This window comes from Onychomys torridus, chromosome 9 (assembly GCF_903995425.1).
Source record: "Onychomys torridus chromosome 9, mOncTor1.1, whole genome shotgun sequence".
NCBI lineage: Eukaryota > Metazoa > Chordata > Mammalia > Rodentia > Cricetidae > Onychomys > Onychomys torridus.
In genome coordinates, this window is record NC_050451.1 from 40,516,776 (window position 1) to 40,535,781 (window position 19,006).

The 19,006-nt window shown below is 37.1% G+C and overlaps 1 protein-coding gene across 1 annotated transcript; it reads right to left on the bottom strand.

The window, feature by feature from the left end:
- Positions 1–3,183: 3,183 nt before the first annotated feature.
- Positions 3,184–4,200, bottom strand: LOC118590686 (olfactory receptor 4M1). The gene has a single exon (XM_036198476.1). The coding sequence runs from the start codon at positions 4,169–4,171 to the stop codon at positions 3,230–3,232; it is 942 nt and encodes a 313-aa protein (XP_036054369.1). The 5' UTR covers positions 4,172–4,200; the 3' UTR covers positions 3,184–3,229.
- Between the last annotated feature and the right edge of the window lie 14,806 nt (positions 4,201–19,006).

A 19,006-nucleotide genomic window follows, 5' to 3' on the forward strand; every position in this document is an offset into this window, starting at 1 on the left:
TCCTCTCTCTGGGTCTTGGCCGTGGATCTCTACATCTGCTTCCACCAGTCACTGGATGAGAGTTCTATCATGACAGTTAGGGTGTTCAGCCATCCGATCACCAGAGTAGGTCAGCTTGGGCTTTCTCTCGACCATTGCCAGTAGTCTATTGTGGAGGTATCTTGTGGACCTCTCTAGCACTCTGCTTCTTCCTATTCACATGGGGTCTTCATTTATCATGGTATCTCTGAAAGTCACACTTGTTTCTGCAAATAATTTTTTACTTCATACCCCACCTCCCCCATTTACATAGAAATGGTCGATTAGATTATAGAACAAAGCATGGTAGGTCAAATAACCTAGTTTTTAATAGAGCTGGATGAACTTTATGTTTTATAAAGAAAGCAATGGATCTCTGGGATATGTTTTTTTTCCAAAATATTGCCCAGGGCATTTTGTGTCATTATTCATACAATCACATATTTTGAAAATCTAGTGAGCTTTTTTTTTTCTAGTAATTACAAGCAGGAGAAATATAAAGTACAGATGAGGACTTTTATTAGATCAAGTAAGGTCCATCTGGATGCTATTGAGGTTAACAAAAATTATATGAGATTAATCAAATCAAGGTTGTAAAGTTTCACACAAATCAATCTAATTAAATACAGCTTCAGTCTTTGGCTAAGGGGAGTAAGTTACTAAGTCTATATATTTCTTGTTTTGAAAACAGAACTTCAATAACAGACTCTGAAGGGGGAAAATAGAGTAACAGAGACAGGAAGACTAAAAAGGGCAAAAAAAAAAAAAATATAAAGGATAGTTTACCTTAACCAGGAGGAAATGCATAATAATACTTTACATGGGGAAAAGACTTTCAGCAAATTTGGGATTTTGCTGGTGATGGTGCTGGATTACTGAAAGATGGCGCTGTGGCACTAGCTATACCAGGATAATACATAGTGTCAGCATAGTGTCAGTAATACCTGTCTCTCCTGCCATTGTGCATTATCTAAGTTAGTTCTCAGTGTTAGCAATATTGGCATTTGGGAACAAGTAATTTAGTGGGACAGACCACTATGTCATATTTATGTGTTCATACATTTGAACTTCTAATGAACTTTTTTTCATGACTAAAAGCAGGAGAAACATAATGTTTATTTGGAAAATAAACTTAAGGATTTTTGTCAGATCTACTAAAAATCATCTCTACTCACCGACTGGTGGAAATGGAAAATGTTCCACCTAATCTTTATTTGAATTATTTCTCCCATGAGTCAGGCTAGGTCATGAATCAGTAGTTTGCCAAAGGTTCCCTCTTTCCTGTATATATTAACTTTTAGCTTCAGATAATTTTTCTAAGTAAATGATTATCCTGCTACTACTTCTTTGCCTTTACATTACAAGCTTCAATATGTTCATCAAATATTCTTATGCTGATATTTAAAAACCACAGAAAGTGAATGGTCTCTTTTCAAGTAATATTATTAATAACTATAGGAGTTATTAATAACTACATGAGCATGAGTTATAAAAAACAACTTCTGACCCTATATTAGCTGCTTCTGACCTTAAAGAAAGACAATAAGATGATATTAAATGTGTAAAGATAATTCATTATTTATTATGTATGTATATATCTTTTGTATTTTAGATTGCTTCAAAACATATAGAAGCCCACTGTTAAATTCGTTTCCAGGTGATGAGGAGTCAACTCAATATTCAGGAATCAGAACTCCACTCTATGTCATTGTGTTCCTAGAAAAGAAGTAATGTTGAGCACAGAAAATGGAAGGTCAACAATATAAGAAAAAAGAAGTTCAAACCAAACAGTCAGCAATATGTACCATGGAGATCCTGTGTACTTGCAATACACTGGGTCAGGCATAAATTATCTTCTAAATAAGAAATGCATCTCTGTAAATAAGTGATCATAATAAATAAATATTATCTCTGAGATTATTTTTAATCATTCATATATTCATATCTACCTTTTATATTCTGAAATATGGTCATTAATTGAGTTCTAAGCATCAGAGAAGAAGAAATTAACCCCTATTAAACAATTTATTAGTCCATGGAGTACATCATATCTAAGTAGGTGTCACCTATATAAACTACAAAACATGATTTAATGGGATATAACTGAATTATAGTGCAAAATTTAAACATTAATTGTAATGCTCAATGTATTGAATATGACACAGGAAATCAGCAAGCATGGGAAACAAACGGAAGTAACAGAGGAGAAATATGGTTTGTGTCTAAAGCATGCAGCTGTATGTCTACTGATCCCAGTCAGCCTAAAGCCCTTTTCCTTCAGGCCCGGCTTCACTCTGAAGGTTATTATGTAGGCTATAAAACCTGTGAGTTAATGGGAGAATACATTTGAAATAGGAAATATCTTATAAAAAAGTATATTGTGTTCTGAATGCATAAATATTGTTTCTATAGCTGGTAAAAAGCTTGAGATTTGTCAGTAATGCTGTCCAATGCATGCCGCCTGAAATAGGAGTTGAGGTGGCTTATAGAACAGAATTCTCAATTTCTATCTCATTCAAGAGAGTTGGAAATAAAAGGCAAAACAAAGAATGTTTTCCAGGCTCAGAAAGATACTTTGCAAAAAACTCCTACTGGGCCAAGAATGAAATACAACAACAATACTTAATTTGGTGACATGAAATTGTTTACTTGCTAGCCATTTCTTCAAGTATATTGAACATATCTACAAAGTCTTATTTATTTTATTATTTCACAACATGCATTTTCCTCACAGACCTGCTCTAGAGTAGTTACTTGTGAACAATTAATAAAAATGTGTGTTTTAGGAGACCCTTATTAAATCTAAATTCTGGTAATGGTCTGCTTGATACTTCAGGATGTATGTGTAAATTTGTTTCCATTTTAATACATTTGTGTTTTACCTTAAAAGGAAATTGATGAGTTTTTAAAAAAATCAGATAAGGGGCTCAGTGGTTGAGGACACCTGCTGCTCTTACAGAGGACCCAGATTTTGTTCCTAGAACCTACATGCTGGTTTACAATCCTCTATAACTCAAGTTCCAAGGGATCCAAGGCCTTTTTCTGACTTCTGTAGGCACTAGACATGCATATGGTGCACATATATAGATGCAAACAAAACATTTATACATTCTAAATAAAAATAAATAAATCTTAGAATTCAAATAAGAAGTGAAAGCAACATTACCACCACTTCCTACTTTCACAGAATGTAAAATGTATCATTTATTTTTCACTTTTCTTTACAAAAAATATATCTATTCACCAACTTCTTCATGGCTGCCTTTACTTCCTTGTTTCTCAATGTATAGATGATGGGGTTGAGTAAAGGGAATATCACAGTATGAAACACAGATACCACCTTATCTAGAGAAAACGAGTCAAACGGGCGAGCATAAATGTAGATGGACGGTCCAAACATTAGCACTACTATGGTGATGTGGGAATAGCAGGTGGATACGGCCCTGCTGGTGCTCTCACCTGAACTTGAGTGTTTCTTGAGCATGGCCAGAAGGAAGGCATAAGACATTAACAGGGCAATGAAGCACACCACAGAAATCAGGCCACTGCTAAAGATCATCACTAACTCCTCAGGGAAAGTATTAGCACAGGCAATCCGGACAACCTGTGTGATGTCACAAAAATAATTGTCTAATTCATTGGGCCCACAAAATGGGAGTCTAACAATGAGAGCCACCTGTATTATAGAATGAACAAAGCCCCCTGTCCAGGAGAGAGCCACTAAGATACAACAGAGACGTCGGTTCATGATGGTAGCGTAGTGGAGAGGGCGGCAGATTGCAGCATAGCGGTCAAAGGCCATCACCGTGAGCAGGAACATCTCCGAGGCCCCAACAAAGTGCAAAAAGAAGAGCTGAGCAATGCACCCACCAAAGGAAATTATCTTCCTTTCCGCAAAGAAGTCTACCAGCATCTTAGGTGCCGTGATAGAGGAGTACCAAATATCAAGAAAGGCGAGATTAGCCAGCAGAAAATACATGGGAGAATTCAGATGGGGATCAAGCCTGATGGTACAGATAATAAGGATATTCACTGGAAGTATAAATAAATAGAAGGATAAAAATATAACAAACAAGACTAGCTGCACTTCTCGAGTCTGAGATAGACCGGTGAGAATAAATTCTGTCACGGCGGTGTCATTTACCGGCCCCATTTCTTCAAATAATTCTTCATTGTAGCTATGGGAAATCAAAGAAGATATAATTATTCCAAATAATGTTTAATTAGAATTTTATCACTACTTTCAAAGTCTTATCATTAAGAGATCGCATTATGAGGGACTAGAAGAAGGCTCAGTGTTCTTGCAGAAAAACCTCAGTTCAGTTCTTACCACCCACATGGCAGCTAATAATAATCTGTAATTTTAGTCCCAGAGTTGCCAGCCTTCTTTTCTGGTCTTCATGGTCACCAGGTGTCATGGGCTGGACAGACACATATGCAAGCAAAACATCCACACACATGAAAATAAAAACTTAAAGAGATGGTATTGTATCTTTGCTTTCCTCATTTTATATTTAAAAAGAAAACAAGATATAGAAAGTAAATGATGATCTCATAAATGAGGCATTACTGAAATCATATGAAATATGTCACACACTTCAAAACCGACTTCAGGACAGTGTCAAATACTTGAAAGCCAAATATCAACTTCTTAATCCTATAAAATTCTACTTTTTATAAAACTCATTGGCAATCTTTCCTTCAAATATCTACCCTGCCTTTAAATACTCAGCTTAGTAAATACTATGTGTGCTGATTTTTAAAGTTATCCAGTATTTAGACTGACAGTTGGAAATGCAGCCTCTTCTCTCTAGATCATTTTGGAAAACTAAGTTTGTATCCTCATATTAAGTACACTGATCTTCTGGTACTTTGTGGCTTTTAACTTGTTTTATCATTTTTAATCACAAGGGTGTGTGTTTATGTGTGTGTGTCCTCTTGTAGAGCACCAAGCACCACTGAGCTTTCTCCCCAGCTTCCAGTACTTTAAGTTATATAAAAAGAAGTCCCATGATTTTATATGCAGTGAATGAACAACCACAATTTTACTGCTTAAGCTTGGTAAGAGGTAAACAGAAAAGAAAGACACAGTGATGCAGACTGTGCATGTGAAAATACTCTCTCCCTCCTCTCAAAAAGAAAGAAAATGACAATTAAACAAACAAAAGTACCCAAAAAATACCCAAGCAAAACAAGATGAAACATACCCATGAAAAAACAACAACAAAAAAAAACTTAAAGTCCATTTGTATTAGCTAACTACTCCTGGAATAGAGCATACCTGAAGAGTAGTTAGTATACCCAGTGAAGCTGGGTGGGTAGAGAGATGAGGGGGATCTGGACGGTGTTGGGAGAGGGAAAAAAAACATGATAAAAGTATATAATATGGGGGAAAATTAAGTAAAAAGAAAGTCCTCTGCCTGCCATCAAATCCTCTTTGCTCGTCACTACCTCAACTGTGAAGCCGACCTTCAGAAAGGGCAGGAAGAAGGACCAGTCACCTGGGAAACAGGTATGCTTGCCATTGTTCCACAGTATCATGCTGGTTAGTTCTTCCATTTCCAAGAGAAAGTAAGAAGAAAATTATCCCAAAATTTTTGCTTAAGATTCAATATTAAGTGCAGCACTACTGAGAAAGAAAACCTATCAAATAAAAAGAAAACAGTCAAGCCAACGTGTGCATGTGCTTGTGATCCAAGCTTGGAGACTGAGGCAGAAATATCACACGTCTGAAGAAAGACAGTGTTACATAGAAATTTAAAGGTCAACGTGTGCTATAGAGTGAGAGCCAATCAACAACAGCGATGAGAGAGAGATGGGGAGGGAAAATGAGATATTTGCTTTCTAAATATGCTTCCTCTTTCTCATAATCAACAGCCAGCTGTAACTATGGTGCTACTTGTGTTTCCTGGTGGGCTACATAGTATTGTATTCCCTCCATTTTGCTTAGATGAAAGTAAGTATAAGACACAAGTTAGAGTTTTATCAAATCAAGCAGATGTGACTGATTCTTATAGGCACTATGCACATTGTCAATTAAAGAACTCTAATGTTTCTTCCTTGGAGCCACTAAGTCAATTTATGCATAATTACAGTAAGCAGTGTGTGACTTTCAATGATACAGCATCTCTGTTTTATAAAGAAAGATAACAGGTGGGTACAGGAAGAAAGGCCAGAGCTTTCCAGAACAAAACAAAAATAATCAGAAAACTCAAGAGTGTGAGACTGTTTAGACAAGAAGTTCCTGTCTACATTCATGGGAAACCCAGTGTCGGCCTCTGTGAGTTACAAATCACAGTTACTCCAACAACTTAGAACAATTTAAATCAATAGAAAAGTATTATTCCAGCTGTCAACACTAAGACATCTTAAAACATGTTAACCCCCAATAACATATTTTGGGAGATTCCATAAAGTGGTGGTTTCTCTTTACTTGCTGGAAAGGGCAGCCCACAACCTTCCCAGTAATGACACAGCAAGTATGCAATAATAATATCACACTGTGCTCATTTGTAGTTACTGCTGAGTGAACCTAGAGTTTCTGACCATCAAGAAGACCTCCACAAAGAGCATCCCGCACATCCCAATACCTACTGTGGATATTTCTGTTCTTAGAAAAGCAGATGAAAAATGATTAATTTAGTAGTTCCTAATCAAATGACTTCTCTCTCAATATGGAAAAGAAAGGAATAGCTCAAAGAAGTAAACACTGTTACAAGATGCTATACTTTTTAGCATTTTCATGGGGATTACAATGCACTTCTGATGGTTTGTATATCATCTAATTTCTCCTGTGGCCTGCTCTGTACTCTCCATCAAAGAAGAAACAAATAACTGTAAATGATCAGACTTGGAGCTGAGCATTGGCTCTTTAGATAAAGCACTTAGCACACAATTGAAAAGTCAGGAGTTCAGATCCACAGAACTCACATCCAAAACAAGCAGGAGCGGTAGCCACCTATAATTTCATCACTTGGGAGCTAGAGATGGGAAGATTCAGCAAGAGACCATGCCACAATAAATAAAGTAGTTGGCTAGTGATATGCACCGTGGGAAAAGGCACTCGTCACCAAGACTGGCAATCTGGGTTTAATCATCAGAATACAGTTGATGGAATGAGAGAGACAACTCTTCCAAGTTGTCCTCTGACCTCCACAGGAAGCAAGTCATAGCACATGTGCACACACACACAGAGTGACAGAGAGACGGAGACAGAGAGAGACAGACAGACGGACGGACCAACAGGAGACAGAAAGATGCACACACAAAATAAATAAATGTAAAGCTAATTTTTAAAAAGTGAAGAGTGATCAAGTAGGATATCTATTGCCAGCTTCACACCTCCACATGCACATATCTGCACACACATGTGCACCCTGGCATACACAAACATGGATACAAATGAACACCATGCACATCATACATGCATACACACGCAAAAAAAAATTGATACAAGCAAAACAACATCACTGAGAATAAGTCACGCAGCTTGCAATAATAAAATTAAGTTTTAATTGCTTCTCATAGATTTCCTAATAAACTCTAGGAGATTGCTTAGTAAGTTTACATTTTAGGACTGTCACTCTAAGTGCTGTGTGGCAAAAAAGAATGGGAAAACATTTCAGGGAAAAGTGAGCTGCTAAATGGAAGACTGCAACAGCTATTTAGCAAAGTGAATATTTTATTTAGAAAATATTTAGGAGACACAACTGGCAGGCTTTACAATGGATTCAGCATTACTATTGCCGCACTACCAAAGCTAATTACACGTTGATATCATAACAGTAATTTTACAAGATGTATCTTCTGTGTGTAAAACAAGGCTCATGTGGCAGCTTACAGAGACCTTTATACAACTGGCCTGAATCTTGCCATAAAATATATTCATGCTCTGCCATGGTCTAAGAAAGACTGGGCACTGTGCCAGTAAAAATCCGTAGCCAGGAATCATAATGTTTGTGAGCAATTTTTTGCATAAATGAGTAAGGGCATTTCTCCTTGGACTGCCATGTAATTATTTTAGTGTTTACCTCAAAAAAAAAAAAACTAGAAAAGTTGAAGAAGAATTTTTTCTCCATCTTTTATCCACTTATCTTTGCTCCCCAAATTTCTAGATAAAGCCCACTCTTCTTGAAAACACTTGGCAAACGTCTATTCTTGATTTAATCTTCAGGGATGTAGTATCTAGAGGATGCCTAGGAAGACAACCAGGGACACAACGTACTTCCCCACAGGTGAGTGAACTGTGAGACCTCCTCAAGGGAACCAATACTTGGGGGAAAAATAAGAATTTGTGCAGAAATTCGTCTTGCTAACAATGTAAAACCTATTCATGTTGTTTGCATGGAATAGGAGGAGTCTGTGATGGCCAAAACTGAGACTAGGAAAATGAACAAAAAAGAAAGAAGGGAAATGAAATGCTTTAGTAATGCAAGAAAAGAAATCTACAAATGCCTTTTTTCTGAAAATAACATTACATTATTGTAGGTTACACACCTGCCGATAAGTAGGGTAAAGTGTTTCAAAAATATAAAATATTAATAGCTCCTTTCCAGTGTGGTTTTTTTTTCTGAAAAAGCCTCTCCAGACAACAGAAGGCATATTATCCTTTCAAACCTGCTGATCAGGGACAATGATGAAAGCATGTAGTATAAAGTAATAGCTCTCGAAGGGGTGAAGTCAGGGGGCAGGTATAACATTGGTAAGTACATTAGGAAGGTATAGATATATAGAGACATAAAATTGTTCTCAGAGACTGATAGATGCGAAAATGCATAATAACGTAATACATTTAAAACAGTGGGGTGAAGAATCAGGGGTAATCATTATTTAGAGACTTTATTCTGTCTTTATAGTTCTAATCAATGTCTGAATATCACCTGCAGGTACATATACATCACAGTATATACTTTTAATGTTTCAAAAGCTTTGCAAGTAAATAAGTTTAAAGAACTGTGGGTTAATGTACGGGGGTTCCCCAGTTCTCTAGAGAAATAGTTGAAATACTTGGAGTCACAGTAGAGCACAGCCAACAAAAACCTCAGAGGTTGAGAATATTAGTCAGTCAGCTGACAACAATTTCTCACTGTCAACATAAAGAATTTTAACAGACTATTGTTTCTTTTTTGGTTTTGTGAGATAGGGTTTCTCTGTGTAGCCCTGACTGTCCTGGAACTCATTCTATAGACCAGGCTGACCTTGAACTCAGAGATCGGCCAGCCTCTGCCTCCCAGGTGCTAGGATTAAATGCGTGCACCACCACCACCAGGCTAAGATTTTAATAGACTTTTAAGGAAAACTTTATGTCTAAAATTTAATGTTCTATGAAAATAAAATCTCATTGAGAGTAAAATCTAGAATGGTAAATTAAGAATTATGTGGTGAGCCGGGCAGTGGTGGCACATACCTTTAATCCCAGCACTCAGGAGGCAGAAGCAGGCAGATCTCTGTGAGTTCGAGGCCAGCCTGGTCTCCAAAGCGAGTTCCAGGAAAGGCGTAAGGCTACACAGAGACACCCTGTCTCGGAAAAAAAATAATTATGTGGTGACCATATGAACAAGTAATGGTGTGCTCACCACTGTCAATATGCACAAATACCTAAAGAAGTCTAACTGATTTTCCTGCTCTTAGAATGCTGAGCTTTGAGGAGATGGCTCAGTGGTTAAGAGCACCAACTGCTCTTCCAGCGGTCCTGAGTTCAATTCCCAGCAACCACATGGTGGCTCACAACCATCTGTAATGAGATCTGGCACCCTCTTCTGTATACATAATAAATAAATAAATCTTAAAAAAAAAGAATGCTGAGCTTTGCCTATGTTATTATGTGACACATTAGGAGAGAGTTGCAAAAGCACATTCACTATATAGAGGGGTATGTGAAGACTTGGGAACCATAACTATTATAAATAAACCAGTAGCAGAAAATATTAACATGCAAAATTTGCTTGGTGTGTATATACATAGCACAAATGGTAGGAAGAAAGCATTAGGATAAGAGAATTTCTGCTCTTAATCTGAGAACTACTGAGGTTCATTTGCTACATATGTCTCAAACCTACACATACGAAAATCATTGTACATATGGAGACCTGTGTCTTTATTTTAACCACAACACAATCATTAGATGTGTAACCTTTGGTTATTCATTTATCTGTCTCTGTCACAGTGAGTCCCTCTGTAGAATGGGATAATAATCATACCTACCTTTGAGGCATTATTACCAGAATAATGAATGCATGCATGTAAATTTTGAAAATATCCAGCAAGAGGCTGGAGAACAGCTCAGCAGTTAAGAGCACTTAGTGCCCTTGCAGAGGATTCTAGATTGGTTCCCAACACTCACAACAAGTAGCTCACAGAATTCTCACACAAGGCCAGCTTCTTTGGCCTCCATGGGCACCTGCACTCATGTGAATATAACCACATGCAGACATTTTATATATATAATATATACAGTATATATGTTATACTATATATAATATGTTAAAATAAGATAAATACTTTTTAAAATAATAGTACATAACTGAAACAAATTTTTGCTATCATTCCCCTTTCTTTTTATTTCAATTTTCAGCAATATTTAATCTTTGAAAATTTCATACATATTTATCTTTTAATTTTTATTTTTATTGAAAATATTTTATACAATATATTCTGATCATATTTTCACCTCCCTCATCTCCTCTCAGCTCCTCCCTACTTCCCCCACCCATCCATCTTCTTTCTTCTCTCTCTTTAGAAAAACAACAGGCAAATTAAAGTCATAATTCAAAAAAAAACCACAAGAAATACACACAAACATACACATAAAAAACAAAATCAGAAATCATAATATACAAACAAAAGACCAGCAAGGTAAAAAAAAAAAATGCCCAAACAAAGCAATATGAGACCAAAAAGAACCTACAAAAGTATCATTGAGTTTGTTTTGTGTTGGCCATCTACCGCTGGGCGTTCAGTCTACCCCTGGTTAATATAACCAGTGAGACTTCATTGGAGAAGGCTAATTTGAATATGTTTTAACTGAAATAGAAGTACATCATTTCCTTCCCTCCTTTTTCTCCTTCCCTTTCCTTTCTCCAGCCCCTCATAGCTACCCTCCTTCAAAATCTTCCCATGCCACCTACCACTCAAGCTGATAACTTCTTTTATTATTGTTGTTGATAAACACACATGTATATTCATGTACATATATATACATATTCATTTATATGTGTGTGTGTGTTTATATCCCCCTTTCAAAGTAAAGTTCAATATGGAAACCATCATCTACCCCCATGATTTCTGAAATACTACCATTTGATACCTGTTTATATTTCTCTGTATGGAAATACTACCCTGGTATCTGAAAATTGACATCTGAAAAGTAGCTTAGAAAGCAAATTAAGAGCATCTGACTTGTACACACCAGAACTTCCCAGTTTCTGGACCCATAGCCATATGTGACAGCTAATCATTCATTATTGTTCATTCCCTCAGCGTCAGTCAGAAAGCTTTCTTTCTAAATGTCTGAATTTTGGCATGAATCATTTATAGAAAGCTCCATAGAGATATTAACTGGACTCTGAGAGCAACAATCTGCACACATCTTCAATAAAGATTTTAACTAATTACATTATAATATTCCTACTTTTATTCTGGTAAATATACAATGGAAACTCGGCCCTTTTCAGCCAGAGAGCATGTCCGATGTCTAACTGGAGCTTGACATAATTCCTTGGACACAGGGTTGCTCAGGGTTCTTACTTTGTGAAGGAGTAGATAATTAAGTGGATTTCTTAAATTGGTGAATGAATGAGTTTGAGAAAAAAATTACAAATATTTACAAACCTGCTTGCTAACTCATTCAGTCTCTCCTACCTTGATTTATATTCTAGAATTTTCATTTTAAAATACCTGTACTACCAACATTGGTTCAAGTAAATATCTTTGACTTTTTTTCCCATTTACATCAAAGTTGTTAGTGCTACTGATTCCAATACATTCAGATATAACATCACAGACACCACTTCACCCAATTTTTTATGGTAGATACTTTCTTTAGGTTTTCTGATTCGTAATGCTGTTCTAACAGGATTTTAAAAGTTGTTTCTATCAATATATTCGTGCTGTCTAAAAATTAAAATGATTTATATAAATATTGTATCAGTATGTTCCACCTACCAAGTACTTTGCCAGCCTGGATATGATCTGGGCCTACAAATAGCAGGTAGGAGATTCCTCTCCTCACACCCCCAGAGAAGGCTGTATTGTCTTTATTTCGTTATTTATCAGCTCTTGTTCTGATGTGACTATATGCTAACTAACATCATGGGATGCAACTCTGAAAATCAATTCTCTGGGGTCTAGAGATAGCCAAAGTGGATGAAAGCACCCAGGGAGTCATTTAAAAGTTGGTGGATGGTTCATCGTTGAGAATAGAAACACATTTTTCCTCACAGAACAAATAAGTGGCTAATTTCCCAGGGTTTGGGTGGCACTGAACAATGCATATGATAATCTTTCTTACGTTTTTGGTTGTGAGCCTAGCCTTTCACAGCCGAGGCATCCCTCTAGCCTTATGAATCTTTCTAATTCCTCCGTGTCAAAAGACTTCTTTACCTGAAGTTGTTGAGTGCTTGGGAAAATGGAAATATATCTGAATACAATGTTAAGACTGCATAAATCATTTTAAAATTATGTTTTTAAATACTTACTGTGATTTATTTACGTGTGTGCCCATGCATGCACAGCACACAGAAGTCAGAGTACAGCTTACAGGAGTGCTATCCTTCCACCATGTAGGTCCAGGGGTTTGCAGCAAGTGTCTTTACCCACTGGGTTACCTTAACAGTCTTTTCCCATGGTTTTGATGAAATCATGTGTACTAAATCCTAAATATAAACTGTATCACTAACTTTATTCAATGTTTCTACTTATGTGCAGTAGTTATCTACATCTCAGATATTGTTGAAGGCACAAGGAATACAATGATTAGCAAAACAAGCTATTTCTCAACTGTCTGTGAAACTTCAATAGGTGTCTGCATCTGTCACATACAAATACTGGGTTTGCACTGAAATTTTCCATTCTACACATGGAGGCTGTGGATTCAGAGATAAATGGGTAGTTATAGAAGAGCAGAGGTTGTTAGGCTAATTCACACCCCTCAACAAGCTGATGATGTATATTACATACATATATTTATATATGCATACTAGAAAATATTAAGTGAACATATGATTAAATTGTATTTACTACGTGTGTAATCCCAATTGCCACAGTACCACACTAATTTAATGACTCTCTTACAGAGTTATGTTTAACAAATTAAATGCTCTGTGATAGAAACATTGGGTTCTGACTCAATTTTATTCTGTCAAACTGATCTTAATCTGACTCTTTTGTAAATTATTCTCACAGTATTACTTAGCTGAAGTTGAATTAAGATAAAGTATGAGATTGATGTAATGAACAAAAAAAAACCAGAGATACGTTTGACAGAAGACAATAAATTTACAAATGTTCCACATGAAAGTATAAGCTTGACAAACTCAGTTGCTCATTTCCACCTAGTACCTGAGATGCTAAGGCTGGACGATTACAGCAATCTTGAGTCTAGTCAGAGCTAAGTATTTCTAGCTAGCAATCTAAGCAATAGAATAGGACTTGCCTTCAAAACAAACATATACATATATATAGTCTTAATTTAATTTTAAAATTTAATAAAAATTACCTTTCATCTTATTGTATTGGGTATTCATATAAAGGTTGAACAACAAATATGATAGATCAAGCATTCATTCTGCTTGTACGTGTATTTTAGAACACTATCATTCACAATATAATTCACAATATTTTGATCAATATTAATAAGAAAAGTAATTATTCCTGTAGAGTGTAACAGTAATTCCATAAATAAGCCCAGTAGATTTTTATTGTTTGAGAATTTCAAACATGTGCAAAATTTGTTTTGATCAAATCCATCCCTACTCCTTCCTCTCTAACATCTTTTATACACCCAGCAATATTTCTGCTCCTTCTTCTGCAATGATTTCTAAACCTTTGGAGAAGGTGTGTGGTTTAGATACCCACTGCACATTCTACTACCCTTTATACTCTGATCAGTTGTGACTTTCTGTACTAATCACCATTTATTACAAAAGGAATTTTTTCTAATAAGTGATCAGAACTGAATTTATCTATGGATAAAACCATGTATCTGCCTCTGTCAGTCACTGGACAAAGGCTCTATGATGACAGCTAGTTATTTGCTAGACTGGTTACCAGAGTAGATGGGTCCAGGCACCCACTGGACCACTGCCAGCAGACCAAGGTGGGGTCAACCTTGTGGATTCCTGAGAGCCTCCCCAGCACCCTACCTCTTCCTATTCCCATGATGTCCTCATCTATCATGGTATCTTCCTCCCTGCCCTCCCACTCTGATCCATGGCCAGGCACCAGGCTGAGCCCTGGGAATTCAATTGATGAGAGAGAGGAGAGATACTGCAGGCAAGGGATGTCAAGATCATGATGGGAGGACGTGCAGAGATGACTGGCCACACTAGTGGAAGCCCATGATCTGTGGACTGGTGGCTGTGGATTCCCCCATGGGACTGGACTAGGCCCTCTGGATACGGAAGATGGTTGTTTGGCTCAAACTGTTTGGGGGGCACCCAGGCAGGGGCATTGGGATCTGTCCCTGGTCTATGGGCAAGCTTCTGGAACCAGTGCCTGAGGTGTGACACCTTGCACAGCCTTGGTGCAGTGGGAAGGGGCTTGGACCTGCCTAGGCTCAGAGTGCTGGGCTCTGCTGTCTCCCCATGGCTTGGGAAAGAGGGCTGGGGGTGGGAGGAGGGAGGAGGGAGATCTGTGGATAATATGTGGAGTAGAAAATTTCTTAATAAAGAAAAATGAAAAAAAAAAGAAAGTAGTTGGTTACTTCCATAACATCCAATGAAGCTTCCAAGACAGTAAGTTTCCAAATCCTTCTTCCAAAATCATTGTTGTTAGCTACCTTTTTCCATATCTTCTCCTCTCCCGTCCACTGACTCTCCTACCCATTAAACGATGAATCTAGTAGGTTTTGTCACTGAAGTATTACCAACCAAAGGTTATCACATAGCCTAGAAGACTGTCACCAAATAAAACTAGACTGCTACACAACTCCAGGGAGGCTACCTAGAAAACGGGACCCTAGGAAAGATACAGGGATCACCCAATGACAGAGAAATGGATGAGATCTACATGAACAACCCGGATGACAGTGGGAGTGATGAAGGGCAAGATTTGAGGGAAAGAAAGCTTAGGGGAACAGGAGATCCTAGCTGGATCAAGAACAGAAAGGGAGAACAAGGAATAACAGACCATGATAAATGAAGACCACATGAGAACAGGAATAGGCAGAGTGCTCGAGAGGTCCCCAGAAATCCACAATGATATATCCTCTGTGGACTGCTGGCAATGGTTGAGAGAAAGCCTGATCTGACCTAGTCTGGTGATCAGATGACTAAACACCCTGATGGTCATCTTGGAACTCTCATCCAATAACTGATGGAAGTGGATGCAGAGATCCTCAGCCAGGCCCCAGGTGGAGCTCCAGGTGTCCAACTGTCGAGAAAGAGGGACTGCAAGAGTGTGAATTGTTGAATCCAAGATTGCAAAAAGCACAGGGACAAATAGCCAATGGAATGGAAGCACATGAATTATGAATCAATGGCTGAGGAGCCCCCAGCTGGATCAGGCCCTCTGGATAAGTGAGACCATTGAATAGCTTGATCTGCTTGGGAGGCATCCAGGCTGTGGGACCAGGATCTGTCCTTATTGCATGAGCTGACTGTTTGAAACCTTGGGCTTACACAGGGACACTTTGCTCAGTCTGGAAGGAGGGGACTGGACCTGCCTGTACTGAATCCACCAGGTTTAAATGAATCCCCAGGGGAGTCTTCACCCTGGAGGAGATGGGAATGGAGGGGAGGGGATGGGGGGAAGGTGGGGATGGGGGCAGGAGGGAGGAGGACAGGGGAGCCCATGGCTGATGTATAAAATTAAAACACATAATAATAAAAAAAAGAAAGAAAGAAAGAAATGCTGTTTCTAGCCTCTAAATTAGCTTAAAACGATCAAGATAATTAATGAGTGTTTTCAGTGTCTAAAGACAAACAAATGCAGTGGTTTAGTGCTTCAAAACAATTTGAGCTTATAAAACATATTGGGATAGTTTGAGTCCTAAACTTGACCTGAATGTAAAAAAAATCCTTCATTTGCCATTAAAGAGCATGCAAACAGTACACAGAAAAGATTTGAATGAAAGAGCAGAAAAATTTTAAAACTGTTAGGTCCCCTATAATTCTCAACCCCTTTCCCTCAAAAAGAACCCAGCTATCTGTGTCCTTCTAGCCATAGGTAAGAACTAGACGTAACATTTTCTGTATCAATAGGTGTGCCCAACCTGTGGCCCCCAGAATAGCTGTGTATATGGCTGAACGCAAAATTGTAAATTCACTTAAAATTATTTTTTGTAATTTTTTTGTAACTCAATTTCATAGTTCTCAAACAAGAACTTTATAGATGATAATACTGTGTTACAACACCAAAAGAGTGGAGCTAATAAACACATGCAGAGCATCCCTTCTGACACATAAAGCACAAGGCACATAAAGCATGCTCAACTATAGATCATAACATAGGATATAAAATATATACTACTTAAAACTGAAGACAGTGTGTTTTATTTCATTCACATGAATTATCTAGAATAGGCAGAAATACAGAGATAGAAATATTAGGAAATACGGAATGATCGTTAAGGGTTTTCTATTTTAGAGTAATGAAATCCTCTAGAATTAGGATATGATGATTGTTATAAAACCTTATAAATATGCGCTGGGGATATAGATCAGTTGACACACAGCTTTCCTAACATGCACAAATTCCTGAATTCCATCTGACCACCACATCAAAATAATTGTAGAGGGATATGCCTGTAATCCCAGGACTCATTAGTTAGAGATAGGAGAATCAGGAATTCAAGATTATCCTTGGCTACATAAGTTTGAGATTAGCCTAGGGTGCATGAGACCCTGTCTTAAAAAAAAAAATCCTGATGTCATTTTATAAATTTTATCATAGAAATGCCTAAGGTATGCACAGAATGGTATTGCATAGCAGCCAAAGAACATTATTAGAAGAGTTGGATTATGGGACAAGGTCTAAACAAGTTCCTCAAAGTGAAAAATTATTTTTCTGAAATATCTTTTGTTTTTGTTTTTGGAGACAGGGTTTCTCTGTGTAGCTTTGGAGCCTGTCCTGGAACTCACTCTGTAGCCCAGGCTGGCCTCGAACTCACAGAGATCCACCTGCCTCTGCCTCCCGAATGCTGGACTTGAAGACGTGCACTGTCACCAGCTGGCTCTGAAACATCTTAAATCATCAGCCGTTCTCCATCCTCCCTGGCACCACCGGGAGAGGAGCGACGCAAGTCAGCACTTTTGTTGACTGTGCAACTCTGAGGAAAGCTGTCTGTCTGCTCTAAATCTACTTCCTGTGCTTTCCACTATAAAAGACAGATGATGGGATTACTATTTCAGAATAAAAATGAAAAAAAAATCTATGTAAATTTTCTTTGTATTTGTGAACTCCTTATATTTATAATTCTAACCTGTGAAGTAGGATCTTTCTATGTTGAATTTTTTATTTGATCTGTTCAGCTACTGTATAAAAACAAAAGACATCAGTAGTAGACAATATTGAAATTGTCACATAACTTCGTGCATGTAATAATAAGCTATCTTATCTTCCTGACTACAGTGTAGAGAGTCTAATAATAGTAGTCAATTTACTATGTGCACTAATATACGATAATTTTTTAAATATTTATTTTATTATTTTAAAATTATGCATGTGTGAACTCTATCATTTACACCCACAACATTACAAGTTTTCTTTAAAACACTGTTTCACAGATCAGAGCAACAGATATGGAAAAGATGTGGTAAGTTTCATAATATATTGATCAGAGAAATAACTCAAATTTGAACTGTGGTATTCTGATTCTATAATATACACAGAACACAACACCTCATATAAATAATAGGCTGTGTAAGTATAAAAGTATATAAGTATGTAAAGCTAAATCTCACAAAATGAACTGACTTTTCAAAATCACTTGCCATCTTATTGTACAAATTCCTTCAATTGTAGAATATGTGCCATGTCTCTATTAGTTTTAAATAGTCTATGTAGTGAACCAGAAGAGCCAAGTTGTACTCAGTCATCACAAATTGGCAAAAATTAAGTATTTAAAATCACTGAAGTTAGAAGAAACACTTAAATTGTGCTTACTGTGTGTTAAGTATTAGCTGAAGCATTTTACATATAACAGCTCCCTAAATTCCCATATCAATCCATAGGGCAGGCTACCACTATAACCCCATCTTTAGAAATGGAAAGACATAAATACAAAGAAAAGAAGCGACTTCCTCAACGCAATGATTGGCAACACCAGCATTATACTTAGGGAAGAGACATGTGGATTTGTGTAGGTCTGATGAGAAGGAATCCACCAAATGGCTCCTTTTTCATTTAACAGTCTTAAACCTTCTATAATAAAAATCAATTTCTGCTGCTCATAAAAGAATTTCAAATTTTATGTACTTTTAATAAGCAGAGCATAAAATTTCTAGTGACAACATATTTGTGCCCAAAACTTACCTAATTAAACTTATGGTATAGAACCAGAAATGAAGGATATGAGTTATTTCACTGTGAGTTACAATGTTGGCATTTAAATATAGAACAGCTGGATGGGATTGGCACAAAACCAAACATGTAGGCCAGTGGAATAGAATGGAGGATTCCAAAATTAACTCACATAGTATACCAACTTTTGACAAATGTGTGAAACTGTGTGATGCAAACATAGGAAAATCAACCATATTTCTAGTTCAAATCCAATCATTTAAAGCTCTATCTTTAAATTACCTCAACAAGTCTACTAAAGTAGATTGGC